The sequence below is a fragment of the Podarcis raffonei genome, chromosome 5 (genome assembly GCF_027172205.1).
Source record: "Podarcis raffonei isolate rPodRaf1 chromosome 5, rPodRaf1.pri, whole genome shotgun sequence".
Taxonomy (NCBI): domain Eukaryota; kingdom Metazoa; phylum Chordata; class Lepidosauria; order Squamata; family Lacertidae; genus Podarcis; species Podarcis raffonei.
Genome location: NC_070606.1, coordinates 71,381,492 through 71,403,267, shown reverse-complemented (window position 1 = coordinate 71,403,267; position 21,776 = coordinate 71,381,492). Strand labels below are relative to the sequence as shown.

The following is a 21,776-nucleotide window of genomic DNA, read 5'->3' as shown; positions in this document are numbered from 1 at the left end:
CTGAAAAAGTTCATCCCAGGTGCTACAAATATTAGGTCACACCCTTGGATTCTGGGACAAAGAAGCAACGGCTGTTTGTCATCTTTGAGAATGCGAAGTCAATTTGTTTATCAATGATAGGCTCATTCTCCATAAATGGCACATCCAAAATCATAATAGGTTGGGAACAGCATTTGTACTTACCTGTTGAACTTACTTCATCCTAAAATGACTATCCAGGCCATCCATCCATCCGTCTGTCTGTCTGTCTGTCTGTCTGTCTGTCTGTCTATTTGTTTCTATTATAATCATGGAAAACCTCTAACTGGTTTACTTAATGTAAAAATCATTTTGTGATAATCTGTTGGACAGAGCATGCTAGCCTTTATTTAGGTTTCATCACAGAATTCGCCCCAACCTTGAAGAAGGACTATAGCCCAGTGGTAGAGCTCATGCTTTCCATGCAAAAGGTCCCAGGTCAAATCTCCAACATCCTGAGGCAGGGTTGGAAGGGACCACCTACCTGAAACTCAGGAGATTTCCAAGTGGGCCAGGGACAGACTCTCAGTTGGAACCCAGGAACCCTTCTTCAAGTTAGTGTAGACCAGCCTTTCTCAACCTTGGGTCCCCAGATGTTGTTGGACTATAACTACCATCATCCCTGATCACTGCTCCTGCTAGCTGGATGGCCAGCTGGTCTGTCCCAGGAAAGGCAACTTTCCTGTGCTCCTAATCCCTGTTTACAGAGGTCTTTCATTGACAAATTTTGGTCAGAACTCTTGAAACAATGTTTAAGCTTGTGCATCTTTTCTCTGAAATCAACACAAAAAGTTTCATTTCTCATATGAATCCCCTCCTCCCCATCACAAGGAGAAAGTGTATCTTTCAGGAGTAATGTGCGAAGAAGTAATAAGACTTGGTCAACCAAGCACAGGGACACAAATCAAGATGTCATAGTATGGTTACGACATCTACCAGTGCTGCAGATGCAAACCAGGTTAGCTATTCAGGATCTGAATGCCACTTTCATCCAACAAGATGGGGCAGAGGATGCACAGGTACACTGGATTTGATTGAAGGTTTGGCTGCTTTAATAATATTGAAGGGGCAGCTCTTTGAACCACATGAGTAGTAAGGCAGAATTGAAAGAATGTGGATGGGAGCCAAAACGAACCACAATGCTCTTCCTACTGTGCACTCTCAGAGGGATGGAAACCTGTGGCCCTGTGGTGGTGGTGTACTTCAACTCTCGTCTTCCCTGGCCAGAGGAGAGAGAGAGGAGATATGGTAGCCATCTTCAAATATCTAAAGGGCTACCATATGAAAGATGGTGCAAGCTTGTTTTCTCCTGCTCTGGAGGTTGTGACCGGAACCAATGAATTCAAATTACAAGAAAGGAGATACTGACTGAACACTAGGAAGAACTTTATGACAGTGAGAGCTGTTTGACAGTGGAAGAGACTTCTATGTGAGGTTGTGGACTCTCCATCCTTGGAGGTTTTTAGGCTGAGGATGGATGTCCCCCTGTCATGTATGAGCTAGTTGAAATTCTTGCATTGCAGGGGGTTGGACTAGATGACCCTCAGAGTCCCTTCCAATTCTATGATTCTATGATGATGTGAGTTGGACTCCAACAACATCTGGAGGGTGGTAGGTCCCCCAGTCCTGCCTTGAGGGCCTCATATGTGGGTGATTTTCTGTGCCTCCTTCCCACCTTCAGATTTTAGGAGGGGTTCCAGAAGATAAACACATATTGCACACTTTCACAGAACATCCGGAGAGACAGCCCTCCTTTATCGAAATTCAAATGTGTGTGTGTGTTTTGTTTTTTAAAAACAACAACCAAAATCCTTGCCACATGCAGGCTTTCTATCCGCAGGGGAAGGAAGGAGATGGAAGGGTTACATCGTGAATGATCGTTTCCGGGAATTGACGCTGGAATCACTGCTTGGCATGTCCGTAATCCATGCAGAACCCCCTCGAATGACATCATCGACCAGCTCATGATGGAGGGGGAGGGGGAGCATCCTGTGGCTACACTTGGAAAGGACCGCTATACGATCCAAGAGACCCGGAAGCAGTGACGGGGGAGGGGGAACCACGCAACCTGAAATGCATTGAGAGAGGGAGAGAGAGAGACGACCACCTGTTTTGGCTTCAGCGCCCCTCCGCCGCCAATATCCCCCCGCCCAGCATTTGCTTTTCCAGCCACGGAGCTGTGGTTTTTCCCACCACCCCCTTTTCCCGTGAAGCCAAGCCAGCCGAGAGGAAGGCCAAGCAGGGCAGGGGGTTTCCTGAGAGGCGCCCCACCCCCTCGGATGAGACGATGGACGATTGCGGAGGCAACAGCTTGAAGGCAAAAGCAGGTCCGGATGGGGAGCCGGAAGGTCCCCAAGGGGAGCCCACGGGGGTGTCCGCCCCTCCCAGGACGGAGGAATGCCGAATCTGCTACAGCCCTTTCGACGTGGAGTGCCGCCCGCCGCGACAACTCGAGTGCCTCCACACTTTCTGCCTCGATTGCCTGAGCCAGGTACATCAAGCCGAGCGCTGCAGGCGCGGCCTCCGCCACAGTAACCCCGGCGCGGCCACCATCACTTGCCCGCTCTGCAGGCACCGGACAGCCCTGCCAGACGGCCGCGTGTCCAACCTGCCCGTCGACCGCGCACTGGCCGCCACAAGCTGCCCGCTGCCTCCAAAGCCCTTGCAGCCTGTTCGGCCTTCGCAAGCGGCGGCCCAGCCTGCCCAGCAGCGCCCCCTGCCGGACCAGGGCGGCGGCAGGAGCAGCAGCGACGGGACGGCGCCCCAGCCGCTTCCTTCTGCAGTTCCCGCCGGAGAAGCGGAGCCGGGCTCGGGATGCCACAGTTGCCACGGGCGCCCCCAGAGGCTCGTGGAGAAAATTCCTTGGGTGTGGGTCGCCTTCTGCCTCCTCTTCGGGGCGTTCTTCTCCATAGCATTCATTAGCGCTCTGCTGTGGAACTGGAGCCCGTGGGTCCTATTCCTGGGGGCCTCCCTCTGCTGCATCCTGCCCTGTTGCCTCATCCTCTGCTACACAGAGATTAGGAGATACCAGAGGGAATCCCCTCCTTGCCCACCCTGCCTGGTCCTTCCCTTTTAGGTTCTTGCATCAGAAGATGTGCTGGTGGACTTCTGGCCCGTAAGGGCTTAATGGGGACCGGCCCTACCGTTAGGCAAAGAGCGTAAGAAGAGACCTGTTAGATCAGGTCAATGGCCCATCGCAGACCAGCTTCCTATTCTCACGGTGGCCAGCTGAATGCCTACGGGAAGCCTTTCCATTTCATGCACAGAAACCAACCAGGCTAGCAGCCGCATTGTACTTCAGCACTGCTGAAGGGACAGCAGACTAGCTTAAAGTGTGTTGGCCAGGGTAGGACGGGGCTGGATGGCATGCACAGCTCTGCCCTTCAGCACCATCCCACTGCTCCCTGACCACACCTCACTGTGCCTAATAGGCTAGCCCTATTAGGGGTGCCATGTACACTCAGCAACGATTGTTGTGTTTTTTTTATAGCCAGGGAGAGGGGAAGAGGTCCATGCTGGTGTTTCTGCCTAAGCTGCCAAAATCACTTGACTGTGCACCCTGAATTTGGAGAGGGGCACTTTGTCTAAGGCAGCAGATGATCTATAATAAATATGTTAATCTTGAAAATGCCACAAGACTTTGGGTGGTTCCCATTTTCTGACTCTCATTGTAATGTGAACCCCACCCCTTCAGTACAAGTGCGAGATAACCGTAGAAATCAATGGAACAGATTTTAATGTGTTTCCATCCCCAGACAAATAATAAAAAGAGAGGCATTTAAGCCATTTCTTTATTATCATCATCATCATCATCCTTTGAAAATTGCCCTGCTATTACAAATACCAATGCAAAAGCATCCATTCCTGTGTTGGAAGGGGTTGTGGCTGAGAGATAATGGTTTACAACAGCCCTGTCAATACTGAAATTATATTGCAGTTTGGAGCTGAATTCATTGTGTACAACAACCCTCCCATGTTGCCCAGTTACATCATATCGCCTGTTACAAGTTGGGAGTCAGCCTAGGTTACAGTGCAACTGTGTAAGGTAGTCCGCTCTATTATGCCCCTATTGAAGGCTGTGGAGCTGCTCTCAGAGACACTAGTTTGAGATGGCTTTGCACTGTAGTCTACTGTTAATATTGCTGGTAAGAAGTGGGGCTGTGGCTCATTCACAGTCAAAAAACAGCTCATGCAAAGTGTAACGCAGTCCTTCCAAGTCAGTTTCAGTGCTCCACTGCCTTGCCTGCAGAAAAGGCACACTTTAAAATATTCCACAACTAAATAAAAAAAATCAAAAAATCAAATGTTTCACAAAAAATAAATGTGAACTTTTATTTTTGCTTGTACCTTTTTGTTTTGGGGTGAACAAGCTGGAGCCTGATCACAAATACAGTAAAATATTTGATTTCTCCATTTATTTCTCTGGCCAGTTCTCACTTCTGCCCTGTGAGAGAAGAAAATGAACTTTTAAAAGACTGCTGAAATCAGAAATTAAAGGGATTTGTCTCCATATAGAGAATTATCAGTGTTGTGGTTGTTGTTGTTGTTGTTGTTGTTGTTAATAGGTTTATTACTCACTTGTTACCAAGATTTCAAACCGGTTTATACTTAAAAACATAAACACCATTAAACATTCATATAAATCATTAACATTTTCATGCAAAAATCCACAAGGTATATAGATGCATCTACAAAAACAGCATCTTATAGCATGAGTTACATTGTAGAAAATGTACATAAATGTGTATGTATGACATCTTGCAGTGTGGCAATGCTCCTCTTCAGGGTTCCACTCCTTTCTCTTCTTCTCACCAGCAGTCAGACATTTTGTTTTTTGGTGGGAAAGACATTTGCCCCATAGTTTTTCTCCCTAAATATTTTTTGTACTTCTCCTAAATGTGTTGATATCCCCTTCTTGTTTCTTGGTAATGACACTTTGGCTGCATAAGAACCAACACCCGAAGAACTGATTTTGCTATTAATATCTACAAGGGGAACCTGCAACAAAAAGTTGCAGCATGAAGTGCTTCTGCTCATGGCTGGCTAGCTGCAGCCCTTCTTCCAGGACAATCCAGTCCATTTCTACTCCTCCCCTGATTTTCCTTCCCTCTTGGCAACATCCAGTCAGCATTCCACTGCCAATGAGTATACTCTGTCCTCCCTATGATGTTCTTTCTATACTTCTACAAGCCCTGGGCTTCCCCTAAACCTGCTCAAAGCTCCCTCTTCTGCATGGACAGTGCCTTTTTGGGTACATACAGTACTACATAAGGACTAGCACTCAAAGAACTGAGATTGCTAAATATATGCAAGTGGGGACTTGCAACCAAAGGAAGCCCCTCACCAAAGCAAATAGCTGATTTTCCTCAGGACTGCAGCAGAGGAAGAAAGAGGGTTGTCATAGCCTCAATTCAGGTGTGGCCTGATCCCATTATCACTCCCACAACAGATGCAATTTGCTTTTTTTTTTAAAAAAAATGAATTTTCTAACTTTGGAGCTGTGTATCCACTGGAATTTGAATGGATCATTGTGTTGATCAAAAGTAGGGATGGGGAAACAGGGACCCTCCAATTGTTGTGGGGCTCCAGCTCCCATCAGCTCCTACCCAGAATGATAAAAGTCAGGGATGATGGAAGTTGTAGTATGTATCTGTAGATGGGAGGGCCGCTGGTTAACAACCCCTTACCTCAAACTCATAGCCTACCAAGTTGCAGGGATAAAATTTAATAAATTGAACATGGACTATTGTGTTTCTGTACAACATTTTGAGCGTGCAGTAGCTATCTCGCTGAGGTTAGAGTCTCCCGGTCTTGCTAGAACTTTGAACAACAATGAGTGCCTAAAGCAAATGTAAACCCCATTCCTGTTTCTGAAGAAGCAGCTACACCAAATGAGGTCTGGGACTCAGAGTGCCTTGTGGGCAAAGTTCCTGTTGCGATTCTCCCAGCTTATTTCCAAGAGGAAACGGGGAAATGCCTTAGATCCACCTAATTTCCTAAGGAAAACTATGACAATGGCCCAGTGTGTCTTGAAGCTCCTATAGTTTCCAAGCTGCTGTGTCAGAGTGTGCTGTACATTTGCTGACCCCTTTGAGTGAGTCAGTATATTGGACTAGGACCTGGGTTCATGGCTCCATTCATGAAGCTCAATGGATGGTCTGAATAAGGGGGCGAACTATGTATTTTACTGCCTTGAGTTCCTTGAAGGGAAGGTAGGATATAAATGTAATGCTAAACTAAATAAATAAAGATAAATAAGGTAAAGATAAAGGATAAATGCTATGTAAAGGAGCTCTGTAAACTGAACGTGTATACTCAGATGATATGTACCTGTATATTTTGCATTGTAACTGTTCCGAACATATCTACCTTAGGTTTACACGTAATGCCTTTTGAAAGTAAAACTCCAAATGCTGCTTAATCTGAAGTCCTGCTTGCTGTGCTTTGAGATTTAAAACTATAAATGCTCTAAAATATTCCTGTCTGAATCTGAGATTTCATATGCATGATTTGAACTTTGGAAAACTGTGTAACATTTGCAGCCTGTTAGCCATGTGACTATGGCTAGGGTTTGCTTGCATACAGCTTGTAAAATAAAAGGCTGTACATGGGAGCTTGAATTCAAGGGTCCTTTTAAACATTCATTTTAGATTATGCAGAAGGAGGGAACACCCCATGCTTAGAATTCATGCTTCAGTGTGCTGTTTTTTCTCTGTAATATTTATGGTATTTAAATATGTTTGATTGTGACTGTCATAACTGCAGTCCTTTTGTACACAGCATAAGCACCCTCTGATGTCATTCAGTTTTTTGGGTGGGGGGAAGGGGTGTGTCATGGAGAGTTAAGAAGTGAGAGGTTAAATTGTTGAAATGCTTATAAATAACCTTACCAATGTGTTACCTTCAGAGCCCAATGGGGCCAGTTTGCTTACAGGAACACATTAGCCTCTCAACATTTAAGTCTGTGGAACTGGCACTTTTATAAGTGCCACATAATGTCCATTGTTTCATTGCAATGAATCGATCCTTTGTGTGGCCGTGCTTTTTCTCTGGAACTCCTTGTCTAGTAATACTAGGGACCATTAGTATACCGCACATCTAGGAAAATGTATTTAAAGCATGTGGTTTCATACTAGTTTTCAAAGAATGCATGTGTGGTGGAGAGGCCCTGGGACAGCCTCGGGTGATGGAGCCACCATGGAGAGCTGATGAAACCACCAGCCAATCAGGAGTGAGAGAGAGGGACTTTCTGTCACTGTGGGCAGATGATGTCTCTGACTGAGAGGGTTCAGATAGGGACTATCTGTTATTGAGGATAGAAGGGACTTTCCATCAGTGTGGGCATTGGGGGGTTCTGACTATCTCCGTGGGCTCAGATACGGATTACCTGTCAGTGAATATAGATAGGGATTAAATGTTACTGTGGGGAGCTGGGAGCTTGGACTATCTAAGTAGGGTGAGCCAGGTAGTGCAACTCAGTTTGGATTCCCTGAGAGGAAGCTAAATCTTGGAAGGGGCTACGTGGGTGTTGCTAGTTAGGACACTGATAGCTATTCCAGGTGGAAAAAGTCTTCCTGAGACTTGGTTTGGAAACTAGTGCTGCTTTGAAATTCTCTGTTATGAATGTGTGTCTTAAAAGAAGCTTTGTCCTCACTTGTGAAGCTATCACACTTTAAACCCTCATAGAGTGTAAATAAATAAACAATTCAGTTTTGTTGCAGAAGTGATTTCTCATACTTTCACCCACTGGATGGGGAGAAGAGTGGTTATCAGGCAGCCTTCACAGAAGCACAATACTTTGCTGCTGTTTAATAATAATAATAAAAACACTACCAGAAATAGTTAATCATAGACCTCTCCTGAGGTTACAAAAGGGAGGGTTTTTTAAATCTATGAACACACCCATAAAATCAGTCACGTTACCCAGCACCCACCTTCAGTGAGGGTGTCTGTCACAGCATGTCATAGCCTGTTTCATATTTGTTTTCACTATCTTTGGATAGGTGACAATGGGTTTTTTATTATTCATTTTGCCTCAAGGCAAACAAGAGAATTAAAATTCTTATTTTTTGTATCACATTAGCAAAAGCTGTGATGGAGTGCGATTCGGTTCCATTAAAATAAATGAGCCCCTTGCAGTTAGGATGTGGGTTGCATCTTTGCGTAAAGGGAGCACTTTAGAACGGGATCTGCCAAGGAAATGGAGTGTGCGATTGAAGGGCAACAGTGAGTGAGCCATTGCAAGTTTTCCAAATAAGGCGGAAAGATCTCTCATGTAACATTTTATGTTGCTACTCTTTGATATTCTGCTAAGCTGTTTTGTGCCCCATTTGTGGAATGGGTGGTTCTGGACCTGGACTTAACCTTGGGTGTCTAGGTGATGGCTGTAGCCAGATGCATCTTTGCCCAGCTTAGGCTTCTCCACCAGGTGTGTCAGTTCCTGGAACTTGAAGATAACACACGCTTTCAAATGTGGACCACTGCAGCACACTCTATGAGGCTGCCTCCTGTGCCCAGGAGCTTTATTAGGTCCACAAAGCAATGAATAACAGAGCAAAGGAATCCTCCCCTTGTGCTGGACTAGGCATGGTGGGTTTGGTAGGTGTCCTTTTGCCCAACTACTCTGGCTCAGTCAGCCTCCCACTAGTTGCAAGATGGGCAAGGGCCATGGTGGCAGATTCCCTGCTGGCGGGAACCAGCGGAAACCCCATGGGTGTTTGGAGGGTGGGGATGGGACAGATCCTGAGCTGTTTTTTTAGCTGCCATGTGAAGACATCAGCCCTGATCATTCCTCTTTCACCTTCTACCATGGCTGCCGTGATAGCTCAGTTGGTTAGAGCATGGTGCTGATAAGTCAAGCTTGCAGGTTCGATCCCTGTATGGGACAGCTGCATATTCCTGCATTGCAGGGGGCTGGAGTAGATGATCCTCAGGGTCCCTAACTCTACAATTCTATGATTCTATGATCAGTAGGGCAGTAGGGAGTAGCCCAGCCATGATGCCAAGCACTGTCAATGAGGGCAGGTTAGGATTAGTTGTTAGCCCGAAATTGTTCACAGCAGACTGCCTGTTGGGAGCATAGAACACCATGTTATTGATGATAGCTTCCAGTTGGTTTCAAATCAAAATACTGATGATTACTTTATGTATGGCATGGATTGGTAATCTGTGGTCATCCAGATGTTGGCTGAGGCTAATGGAACATGGAATCTAACAACACCTGAAGGGCCACAAGTTCTCCATCCCTGCTTGATGGTTTGGGGTCAGGATATCTGAAGGATCCTTTCTTCTGTAACTCTGTAACTCTTTCTGAAGGGAAGTCTGCTTTGATCTCTTGCTAATGCCCCTGAAGCATTTTTAGGAAGGCTTTTGGGCACTAAGTGTTTTAAGTCTGATTGGAAAATTGTTCTAATGTTGCTGGAAATTGGTCTTAATGGATGTTGTTATTTGTTGTCTGTGGCTTTGGATTATTCTGGGTTTTGTTTTTGTTTTTTTGTTTTGTATTAGAATTTTGTTTCAATCTTTTCTTGTTAAGATCTGCCTTGAACACCGCTGGAAGAAAGATGGGGCAAAATGTTTTATATGCTTTAAAAATGAAAACCAACCAGTCACAATGCTACTCAGTGGAGCCAGAAAAAGGTGTCTAAGAAGGTACCTTTGGTCCATACAGTCTAGTGCTGGCTGTTCTATGGCAGGCAGCAGCATCACTGCAGGCTCAGGGATACAGATGTGCAGTTGGTAATTTTAGGCTCTTCAGATGGCAATGTGTATGAAACTGAGGTAGTTGTGTAAGCACCCCTGCCTTAGAACATCTACCCTCAACCTAAGGTAATAATAAAAAAAATACATGCCAAAATTGTATGTGCTATTAATAAAAAAAAATGTTGTTCCCCTTTAGGTGGTGGTTGTGGGTTAAACCACAGAGCCTAGGGCTTGCTGATCAGAAGGTCAGCGGTTCGAATCCCTGTGACGGGGTGAGCTCCCGTTGTTCGGTCCCTGCTCCTGCCAACCTAGCAGTTCGAAAGCATGTCAAAGTGCAAGTAGATAAATAGGTACCGCTCTGGCAGGAAGGTAAACGGCGTTTCCATGCGCTGCTCTGGTTCACCAGAAGCGGCTTAGTCATGCTGGCCACATGACCCGGAAGCTGTACGCCGGCTCCCTTGGCCAATAAAGCGAGATGGGTGGCGCAACCCCAGAGTCGGCCATGACTGGACCTAATGGTCAGAGGTCCCTTTACCTTTCCGCCTCTTCACTCTTTTTTGACAATACTGAATTTTATAAATCGTAATGGAAAGTTTGTTTTACCCCCTTATGTGCATGGCATGATTTGCAGCCACTTATTAAGTGCAGCCATTATTTAAACATCCATACAGCGGAACCCAAACTTTTACCAAGTGTGGCTAATAATACAAACATGGGGCTTAGTGGATAAATTAACAGCAAGATACCTAATGGTAGAGAAACAACAACAAAAGCAGGCAGCTTTCACAAAAAACGTGCTTCAGACTCGTTTATATATAGCTCAGTTGGTAGAGCCTGAGACTCTTCATCTCAGGGTTGTGGGTTCGAGACCCACATTGGGCAAAAGATTCCTGCATTGAACTAGATGACCCACGGAGTGTCTTTCCAACTCTATGATTCTCGCTCTCTCCCATAACACTTCTAAAAGAATAGTGCTGTTAAATAAGCTTTATTTCACACACGGTTCCAAAGGAGCACGGGAACCTCCTGGCACTCACGGGCGGCTAAGGACGGGCACCTTTATTTGAATGCGTTTTGAATTAGTGAATTTAATGTATTGTGCAACTAATCTGGCGGGGGGGGAGGCTCTCTTGCCTCTTTACCTTTCTCTGTTATACCTATATAAATATGCACACGCATTTGAAAGCACTTGCGCGCACACACACGGGATGGGGGTGGAACGCCTTGTCCGCATAGCAGCACTTCGGTGCGGGTCTCGCTCCCCGCCGTCTCCCCTTCCTCCGCTCGTGCCGGCGCTCCCCCCAAACCCGCCCCCTTAAGCCAGGCGGCAGCTTCCGGCTTCCCTCTCCGAGGAAATGAGCTCACGCTCAGGCAGGCCGACCGCTTCGGAGAGGGAGTGGCGGGGCCGCCGCCGCCGCCGGAGAGAGCCTCTGCCCGCTCGGGCCACGGGAGGGGGGCTACCCGCGTGACGTCACCGGGCTGGGGAGAAGCAGCCTTAAGAGGGGCACCGGAGGCGGGGGAGGGGAGGGGAGTCGTGCTGAGATCCAAGCCATCCCGAGGGGGGGTGCCGAGCCTCCTTCGCCAGGCAAAGGAGAGAGGAAGGAAGGGGGAGCATCACGCGCAACTGCGGCCAGCTGAGCATGTGAAGAGCCCGCGGAATCCCGGGGAGGGGGAAAGAGAGCATCTCCCGCCCCGGCCCCCTGATGCGCGGAGGAAAGGAGGACAGCATGGACCAGCAGGCAGAGCAGGAAGCCTGCAGCCCAAGCGAACTCGAGGGAGGGGCTCGGCAGGATGGCAAGGAGGGGGAGGCGCTGAAAGGGACCGAGGCGCAGCCTGTTTCTCCTCCTCCTCCTGCTGCTGCTGCTGCAGAAGCTGCCATCCGGGCGCCTTCCGCGCCGCCTTCCGCGCCGCCGCAGCCCGAGGCGCTGCTCAGCTCGGGCGAGTACGAGTGCCGCATCTGCTACAACTTCTTCGACCTGGAGCGCCACGCGCCCAAGCTGCTGGAGTGCCTGCACACCTTCTGCCAGGACTGCCTGGCGCAGCTGCACCTGCGCGGCGGCGAGCACTCTCCGCGCGGCCGGGGCGCTCCCCCCGACTCCCACCTCACGTGTCCGGTGTGCCGGCACCGCACGGCCCTGCCCGACGGCCGCGTGCACAGCCTGCCCGTCAACACCAAGCTGGTGGAGGGCATCTTGCAGCAGCTGCGCGGCTGGGCGCCTCTGCTGCGCGACCTGCGCGCCCAGCGCCTGCTGCTGCTGCAGGTGCCCCGGCCCCCCGCCCGGCAGCCCTCGCCGTCGTCGGACCGCAGCAGCGGCGCGGCCACGATCACCGTGGGCAGCCCGGACGCCTCTTGCTCGGAGGACCCCGGCGACGGCCACTGCTGCGCCTCCTGCCGGCGGAAGGCGGGATGCGTCTGCCTGGTGTTCACCTTCCTGGCCATGGTGCTGCTGGGCTTCGCGTGGATGGAGTGGCTGACGGGCTCCATCTTCCTCGGCGTCGCCCTCGTGCTCCTCTTCGCCTCCACCGTGCCTTTCATGTACAGCTACAAATCCAGGAGCGAGCCCAGGACTATCTTCTTCGCCAGAGCGACGGCCGGCGGCTCCAGGGAGGTGGCGTCGGGGCGCAGCACTCCCGCAGGCCGCGTGGCTGCCGAGAGCAGGAGCCGCTGCTAGACTGGCGGGGTTGGGGCGGCCTCTCCGCTTTTAATTTATTTATTCCTTCCTTTATTTCCGGTGCATGATAAGCTGCATGATGTTTAAGCAGGTGGGGTCTTCCCCGCCACATTTGCACAGCCCGGCCGGGAAAAGCTTTCTCTTCCGAATGCCTCTCACGTCGGGCGACTATTAAAGGCATAGGAGCCTGGTTAGAACAAGAGATGTGGCAACCCGGACGCTTGCGATTCCTACCCTTGGCAGGGTTGCCACCTTTTCCCCTGGCAAGGTTTCTGATTTGCATGCTAGGTAGGAAGTTTTTTTGGGGGGAGGGAGGGGTCCATAGCTCTCCTTTGCATGCAGATCACAATTTCAGCACTAGTTAAAGGGACCTTGAGTAGGTAGGCAGGGAAAACTCCAAAATCCACGTTAGGGCAATGTATTTATTGGGCCAACCCAAATGACACAAAATAGTGTGTGAGATTTTGAGCTCTTCCATGTGATTAGATGCATGAAGAGTTCTGGAGAACTTGGAAGTTTCCACACTGCTCTGGTCGAATAAAAGCATTGCCTTAATGTGGTTTTTGATTTCTTCTTCTTATGGGCTACCCTTTGCTCTGTGTAGGGCTGGGAAAGACTCCGTAGAAGTGAAGTGGTCAATACTTGTCCAATGGCAGCTTCCCACATTCTTGTGGGCAGGCCATGAGGAAGAAATCTCCCAGCTTGCCACACAAGCTGGGAGGGTCCCAGAGGTTGGAGAAATAAAAGAATGAAACTTTCATCCTCCTGAAGGAATGATGGGCTGGAAAAGTCTTAGGCCAATGACCTCTCCTGCAGAGTTCCTTTTTGCATCTGGACTGGACTTAGCCCTGCCATCTATTTGTTGTGCCAAAGTTAAAACTCCAGGAATGTTTAAAGCAGAGTGAGTTTCTGTAGAGTGCCTTTTCTCACTTCTTCCAAGGACAATCCTCATGCACACCCTAGATTAGTTGGTGCACCTTCCAAGGCAGACAAATGCTTTCCTCTCTCAGAAATTATGCACTGCTCCCCCAAGACATACTGAAGAAATGTGGTATTTGTTGCGTGGCACCCCATGCAGTTGGTCATGATGTAGAATCAAATGCATTGCTATATTTTTGTGGTTAAAGCTGGAGCAAAGCTGGGGTATGGGATAGGCCATTCAAACAGGCAGCTCTTTCATGTCACATTCCTTTATTCTTGTTCTTTGAAAATGAAAGAAGTGGTTAGAAAGTGATTGCAACTGTATGTCTTTCTGATGTGTAAGGTGTGGCAAAACCAGACCCACTTATTGTTCCTAGGGATTTCTTTGCCATTCATATTTCCGCAGAGATGAGAAAAGAATTGGAGCTAGCATTATGAAATGCAAATAAGAAATGTGTAAAACTGCCATTTCTTATGTTACTATTTCTTTAGCAGATGCGGCGCTGGGGTGCAAATATCTGCCTAGCACCCCCAAATTACCACAGATAGTGGGGGAGGGGCGAAGCTGCAAACTGCCAGCCATCGGGTGGGGTGCAACTCTCCCCCATGCTGCTGCAGGAGAGCGATCCCTGTAGAGGCTTGGGAGGGAAGCTGTGTGGCTGCCAGTCATATGGTTGGTGGTGTGCAGCTTCCATCCTGAGCCTCTGCAGGGATCGCTCTCCTCTCAAGGAGGCTTGGGAGGCAAGCTGCACACCCGCCAGCCATATGGTTGGCAGGGCACAGCCGGCAGGCATGCAGGGAAAGGGGAGGCCACTGGCAAAGCCACACAGCTCCCCCACTCACTGGGGCGCCCCTGAGAGGCCAGCGCCCTGGCGCGACGCACCACTAAGCCCTATGGGGAAGACGGCTCTGCACATGTACAGTATTTGAATGAGACTATTCCCAAATAAGAAAAACTTGGATAGGGCTGAGGAAGTGGCTTGGTGTTAGGGGTTGTATGAGTTCAGAGGAAATGCCCTTCCACTGCATCTGTAAGACAATGAAGAGGACAGTTCACCTCCCGCTCCAACTACACAATCAAATAGATAAAGCAGAGCTAGAGCTGTTGCTGTCATCATCACCTAGGTGTTCCACTGGTGCTCACTCTTCTTGTCAACTCCACTTACTCTTTACACCTTCCCCAAAATTTCCCCCAGCTCCTTCCACTCACTCACTGAGCTCATTCCACCCCAGTGATGTCCAATTGTCAAACTCTGATGTCATAGTGAGGTCAGGACTTCAAAGTGAAGCACAGAGCTTTGAGATTTCAGTGAAGGTCTGAAGGAGATGCGGGAGTGGCTGGATGTGAGCACCCATCTGCCCCTCATCTTGTCAACCCCACCCGACTCAAGGTTTAACAGAGCTCACTAAACTGCTCTGTGAAATGCCTCTCCTCCCTACAGGTGTGTTTAATGGGGACGTGAGGTGCTTTGCCCAGTGAGCTGCTAAACTGCTGGGTTAAGGGCTGGGTTAAGGGCTCCTCAGCCCTCCATTAAAGCTTGCTGTGGGTACATTTAACCAAGGCTCTATTAAACACTGTGCCTGGGCTGGCCTGTTTTTTCTCATGCTGCAGTTAGCATGGCCGCCAACATGTTACGTCCTTATGTATATAGGGAGATACTACTCTGCTAGCATCTTTTGAGTTTCTGACCTATTGTTTGACACTTTATTCATTTATTTTTTTTAAAAAAGCAGTGTTTAAAGTTCCTTAAGACTATTTATCATACCAGCAAGTATTTAGTTATTTATTTGTTTAAAGAATGTTTGCCCTACTCTTCAGCCAAAAATAAATAAATAAAGGCTTGCAGAGGAGGTATCTGAAGGCAGCCCTGTTTAGGAAAGTTTTTAATGTCTGTTGTTTTATTATATTTTTAATATTTTGTTGGAAGCCGCCCAGAGTGGCTGGGGAAACCCAGCCAGATGGGCGGGGTATAACCAAATTATTATTAGTAGTAGTAGTAGTACTCCAGATCAATAAAAGCAAGACAGTGCCTTCCCTCAACTTACAATCTAGAACAGCTGTTCTCAACCTGTGGATCCCCAGATGTTGTTGGACTACAACTCCCATCATCCCTGAGCTCTGGCCTTGCTAGCTAGGGATGATGGGAGTTGTAGTCCAACAACATCTGGGAACCCACAGGTTGATAATTGCTGATCCAGAAGACAGGACACAAAAAGAAGAGGCAGACAAGTAGATAAGGCTCCCCAATGCAGACAGAAAGCCCTCAGTTTATGGAGTGCAGTGGGGATGGACAATGAGGAGGTGGAGACCACAAGCTCATCCCTGTTCCCTCCAATGTCACATAAGGAACATAATGCCTGAAGAAGGCTCTGCTATTTGTTAGAATTGGAACTAAGATAGATGCTATGTTGGGTGTTATCCAGGTCCATACAAATCAACGAGACACATTTGTCAATAGCTTTATCAGGATGTGGACCACACCTGTTGAGGAGAGGAAGCACTTTAGAACAACAAGTACTATAGAATAATACGATCTGAAGAGAAGCCAGAGTATAGAGATCAGTAGTTGTTTTTTAAGTACACCCAGGGAAAAATACTAAAAGTGAGCTACTGATTTGTTTTTGGGTTTTTTTGTTATTTTTGCACCAAATGCACTTTTTGGGTTGGGTGGGTCAGACATCCAGGTACCAGCCTTTCATTGTATTGATTCATCATATATTTGGGGGCTCTCTGAAGAATGCATGCCTTTTCCCCACTGAAAATACTGTGTGTGTTTCCACAGTAGATAATACTAAAGTTCTGTCTGTGGCAATTAATATGTGATTGCTAATTCACATGTGCAAGCCATTGCTTGATGCTAAAGTTAAAAGGGCTACTGCCACCAAAAAGTCACATAGGCCTTGTTCAAACGTGCATGCTCATGGCTGCAGTCTTGTGGTGACTTTCAAATGTAAACAAGCCATTCTACTGATGTAGAATCATCAGTAGAATCTTCAGAACAGTGATCTCACCTCAGACATAGTTCACACATTCAGTTGTCAGTACTCAAATTAGGTTTGTGTGTGAAGCTACAGAAATAGTGATGAACACACATATGCGAATTTCTTCTGAACATGCATGTGACATAGATTTTGTCCACATGTCTCTCAAGCATGGTAAAATTGCTCCTGGGCTGTACCACTTCAGGCTGATGTGAGACTCAAATGATAAAATACCTTCCCATTATATGTATGTGTGTGTGTATACATACATACATATATATATATATATATATATATATATATATATACCCTCCCATTTATAAAATCTCCCTTCACAAAGAAAATTTGATGTCAGGGAATCTCTACAGCTATCGATGTGAAGGGGACTTCCATATTTTTTTGTCCCACCACCCAACTGAAATTTGAAATGTCCAGGAACTGCATTACCATATGACTGGCTTTTTCTGTGTAGAGAAGCCCTAAAGTGTGTGTGATTATGATAGATTATTTAATCTTTATCAGGCTTTGTTTTTGTTTGCTGCTGACTGAATAATTGGCTGTGGATAGCTGGCTTATTCTTAAATATAGGCCCATAGACCTATGTTAAAGGTAAGTCAGCTCAACTGGATTCTGTCGTTACACTATGCCTGCTTCTTACACACTTTCAACGTATGTGCTTTTAGCTATTCTCAGGCAAGGTGGGGATGCTCTAACGAGACCTTGCAAGAAGTCAGATTGTTTCACAAGGTCTCATGAGAGCATCATTAGCACTCCCAGAGATGCCCACTGAGTGAGTCTTGCAGAGGAAGCAAGGCCAAGAGCTTATAAACTCTTTCCATGTTGGCTCTGAATGGGACTACTAGAGATGCTTTCTCTTCTCACCAGCTGCCTTGTAGAAGGCAGGCTGGCTAGTTGTGAGGCAGTTAGGTGGATTTCTATGGATTATAGGGGTGTACGCAAGTCCCAGATTTGTCTATTCATTATAACAGGCACATGGAGTCTATGCAACTGAAGCTTACCATGCAACTGAAGCTACCATTTGATGTTACAAGTAGACCACTGGCAACCAATACAATCCACATAGAATTGGAAAGGTTTGGATGGAAATATTTACCATTTTTGTACCATTGTGATATGTGGGCACATTCTTGGTTTTTTTGCTACTACACAAAAGCAAAATAAAGCACTCCCCTTCTTCCAGTTTCCATTAGTGGTGAAGGCTGCTAATCATAGACGGGCATCACTTATCATGGGTGATCACTCCTTCTGTAGCAAAGTATTCACTGATAGGGAGTTTTTAAAAAACGTATTTTATACTCTACAAGTAATTGTGTGTTGCTTGCTGCCTTGAGAACCAGCACTTAAATCACAACTGAATGGACATGTGAGTGAGGATAGCCTGTTTACACTGTGTTGCTTTGAATGAGATATGTATTCTAATGTGCACCGGCATCTTATTTGTGTGGTAGACCTGAATCATAATAAGTGAAAAAGAAAAGCATTCTTTGCACATCAAGGGAGCAATCCTATAGCAAGATCTGGCGGGATGAACATGGTCAGGAGCCAGTGGATCTCTAGCTGAGCTAGGAGATTCCTGGTGCAGTCAGGCTGTGCTGGTGTAGCTCCCTATCCTCAGCTCAGACAGAGTTATTCTGTCTCCCTCATTCTAGCTCAGCCAGGACAAAGCCAGCTAAGTGGAGCCTAGCAGGTCTTAAGTCAGTGTCAAGCCCTAGAAAAGGGGCATTATGGGGGTGGGACCATAGAGCAGGGATTTGGGCTTGATCTTAAGCCCATTCAACTTGGTCATGTGACCTGGGACCCTGACATCAATTAAACTGGCAAAAAGAGTGGTGTAACTATGGTTTGTTTTCCCTCTGCCAGTCTTAGGCTGCCTCAGTCAGCAGTAGCCCTGCTCCAGAATGAAGCTTGAATCCGCCATACTTAACCCTGACTGAGCTTAACATTACACCAGCATCTTGTGCATAGGATAGCCCCTTTATAATGTGCTTAGGGTGGTTTCTCCTTCTTGACATGCTTAAATGCTATAATATAGATTTATACCTAAGCTACTTTTTGTACCCTTCAGATCTGGATTTTTACTTAACTGCTCTCTTTCATAAGCAATTATTGTACATTTAAAAATGCCACCAGTGATTGTGCAACCTGCTAATTAGCACTTGATATGCAAGTATTTTTGTGCATTGCAGGGTACGTCTTTCAGTGCCCAGTTTATGTTTTAACCTCATTAGCTTGTTAATTTATTACTAGGAATGAATAAGTATTTAATGGCAACAATACATGAAAGTTGAGTCAGATACGTTTGTGTGTGGTTATACTTCTGGACTGTGAATGATTCCTTGGTTTTGCTCCCTGTTCTGTTCAGTGCATAGATGAGGCCATTGAGTGAGACCATATGAACACAAGGTGTTCAGGAGCTATCAGTACTATGGTGACACTCATCAGCACCTCTCCTTTTCATCTGATCCAGAACCGAGTGCTTTCCCACTGTCTGGCCATGGTTAGAGACTGGCTGTATAGAAAACATTGGAAGTTAGGTCAAGCAGCGACAGATTAAGGTAATCTTTCATAATATGACGCCCTGTGTGAGGCCAGCATTTGGTGCCCCCAAATGGATCTTCTCAATTATGGATCTTCTCAATTTTGTTGTTGTTTTTTTCATTTTTTGTTATTGATTTTCCAAATTTATAGCAAACATAAACAAACAGACACAAATCCTAATTATAATAGTTCCGCTTTTGCTAACATTGTTAGGTGACTTCCTTGAATCCCCCTGGCTGAGTTTCAATGTATATCATTGTAACAGTTTTCCAAAACTAATTTCTCATAAAATTTACTTGGTCAATTAACACCTTTCTTTCTTTTCATTTTAACTTTAAACATATTATTCTATAACATCACATATTTAAATCCTAAGCCAATCTGGTACTTGCAAATATTTCTATTTAAGTTATCTTAGCATATTTAGCTAACTAGTCTTTAAATTTCATCCATTCCTCCTGGTGCTGCTCCTCCTTCTGGTCGCGGACTCTTCCGGTCAGGTTGGCTAGCTCCCAAAAGTCCATTATCTTCATCTGCCATTCCTCCACTGTTGGTACTTCTTGTGTTTTCCAATTTTTGGCCCACAAAATCCTAGCAGCAGTTGTGGCATACAAAAACAATCTAGCATCTTTCTTGGTCAATTCCAGACCTATTATTCCAAGAAGAAAGGCTTCTGCTTTCTTAATAACATTTTTTTCAATTCATTATAAATCTTCTCCCAGAAGACTTTTACCTTGGGGCAGGTCCACCACATATGATAAAAGGTCCCTTCTTTTTCTTTACATTTCCAACATAGATTATCACTATTGTGATAAATCTTTGCTAGTTTTACAGGGGTTAAGTATCATCTATACATCATTTTCATAACATTTCCCTTTAACACCATATATGCAGTGAACTTGACCCATGGATCTTCTCAATTTTGTGCCCGCTTGGCTCAGCATCCTGGGTGGGGGAACCACCCACACCTCCCTAAATCAGGTGCTGAGATCAATATTTCCTTGTAAAAAGATACTGGAACGTCCGTAATTGATGGATTCACCCTTCTCTGGAGACTGAGGCATGGTGTCATAAGATGTTCCTTGTTTTACTTGTCTACACACCTAGACGGTGGCATTGGCCAGAGGTACCTTCCACCTACTACCATGACCCACCTATTTTGAAGGGGATCTCCATAATTAGGAAATCCATGCAACCCCATTCTTCATGCCCAACCCTAGAGCATTCTGCACTCCAACCAGCCATTGTCTTTCAGTAGGACACCACACATGAAAATACATGTACAAGATTGGGACGCTACCTTATGAACCCTAGTGATCCAAAAGGTGGCTAATAATTGTGGGAATGTTCAGGGAGGCAGGAGAGGGTATATGGTTTAATAATATCCTTCCTAACTTGCATTAGCAAGTCCCTTTACTTAGCAGAGTGCATTCCCCTTTTTAATACACAGTGGTTAGCTTGTTGCAGGCTAGTTTTAGCCTCTCAAGAAGAATCCTGGTAAGATCCCTTCTTGTCCCTCTTAAAAAGAATAGACATGACAATCTTATTTAAAGTCAGTAAAAGAAAGTTTATTCACAGTATCATCAGTTCACAATTGGATCCCTGGAGGCAGACTTAGGTTACAAAAGTATATATACACATGGAAGTATCCTATAAGGGAGTTAGTTCATTTGTCCCTTGTTAGCTGAAAGCCAACAGGGCATCTCTAGCTGAAGAGATGTTGCTTCTTTGAGGAATGGAGTCAGAGAGAGAGAGAGAGCTGTGTCCCAGGTGCTTTTGTCAACTGGGCGGGTATCGTCACACCCATCTCTAGTCACATGCAGAGGAAGTTTGCCCCAGCCTAGGAGGAAACAGGGAGTTTACCTACTGGCTGGTGCAAACATTCCTCCTTATGTCCACTCTAGGAATGTTGTAAAAAAAAAGGACCCTTGACCATTAGGTCCAGTCGTGTTGTACTTGACTGCTATGTGTTTCACATCACACAGTAATGATAGAGACTGCAAGGAAATTTTGTTTTCAGAAGATTTAGTATAGAGCTGAATACATGTCAGAATCCAAGTTCCCAGAAGTAGAATAACTGAAGCAGTTAGCACAAATGTTGCTGCTTATTTCACATCATGATGGCTCCTGAGGAATCAGTCCATGTTCTAATACACTTTGAGCAAATCAAAGTGTATTTGATTGGTGCCTTATTGGCACCTGTGAAACCAAGTTTCTCCCCCAGCACCCAGTGTTGCAGGGTGGCTGCTGCTGTTTAGGGTTCCAGCCTCATTAATGACTTGTGCCCCCCACCCCTTATATGGTTCCCAAAGGGTAGTTGAAATGGAGCAAGTAGATATATGCCCCAAGAGAAAGATTTGGCTTGGAGATGTATAGCCATGGAAAAGGCTGGTGTAGACAGTATGGCAGGACTGGGGAGGTACTGGGGACCAGAGAAGGTTCTCCGTGGTTGAGAATTATTATATAATAATAAAATAATTAAAATAATGCAAACGCAGGTGTTAGAAAATATTGGCTACTAAATCAGTAGTCCCACTTCGCGGGAGGGCATTAGCAGAGGAGGAGGCACTTCCAAACGCACAATTTCGGAGATATGCGATCACAGGGGCGCTCATATTCGAGGAAGGGGCGCTACCATAGGTGCCATAGGTGGTGACTCCCATGAAGGGGCACAGCACCCACAAATTTCGGTGCCAGGGCCATGCACGCTGCATGGCACCCACGGCCCCGGGCACCCACTGTCGCGAGGCCAAACTGGCACTCCTGGGAGCTACTGTGTGCTGCGTAACACCGTCGGTAAAGCTTGACGGTGGGACGTGGAGCCGCCAGAGAAATCTGAAGGAGAGGGGGTGTGTGAGAGGAGCCAATAGCAGCAACAGCCAAAGAAGCACGCCCGTTTACAGCCAGCTGCCCGCACAGCAT

The 21,776-nt window shown here is 46.5% G+C and overlaps 1 protein-coding gene across 1 annotated transcript; it reads left to right on the top strand.

Annotated features, from left to right (window-relative positions):
- Positions 1 to 2,305: 2,305 nt before the first annotated feature.
- LOC128413416 (RING finger protein 223) lies at positions 2,306 to 4,537 on the top strand. The gene has a single exon (XM_053387444.1). It carries the CDS (start codon positions 2,306 to 2,308, stop codon positions 3,092 to 3,094), a length of 789 nt encoding a protein of 262 aa, XP_053243419.1. The 3' UTR covers positions 3,095 to 4,537.
- Positions 4,538 to 21,776: the final 17,239 nt, after the last annotated feature.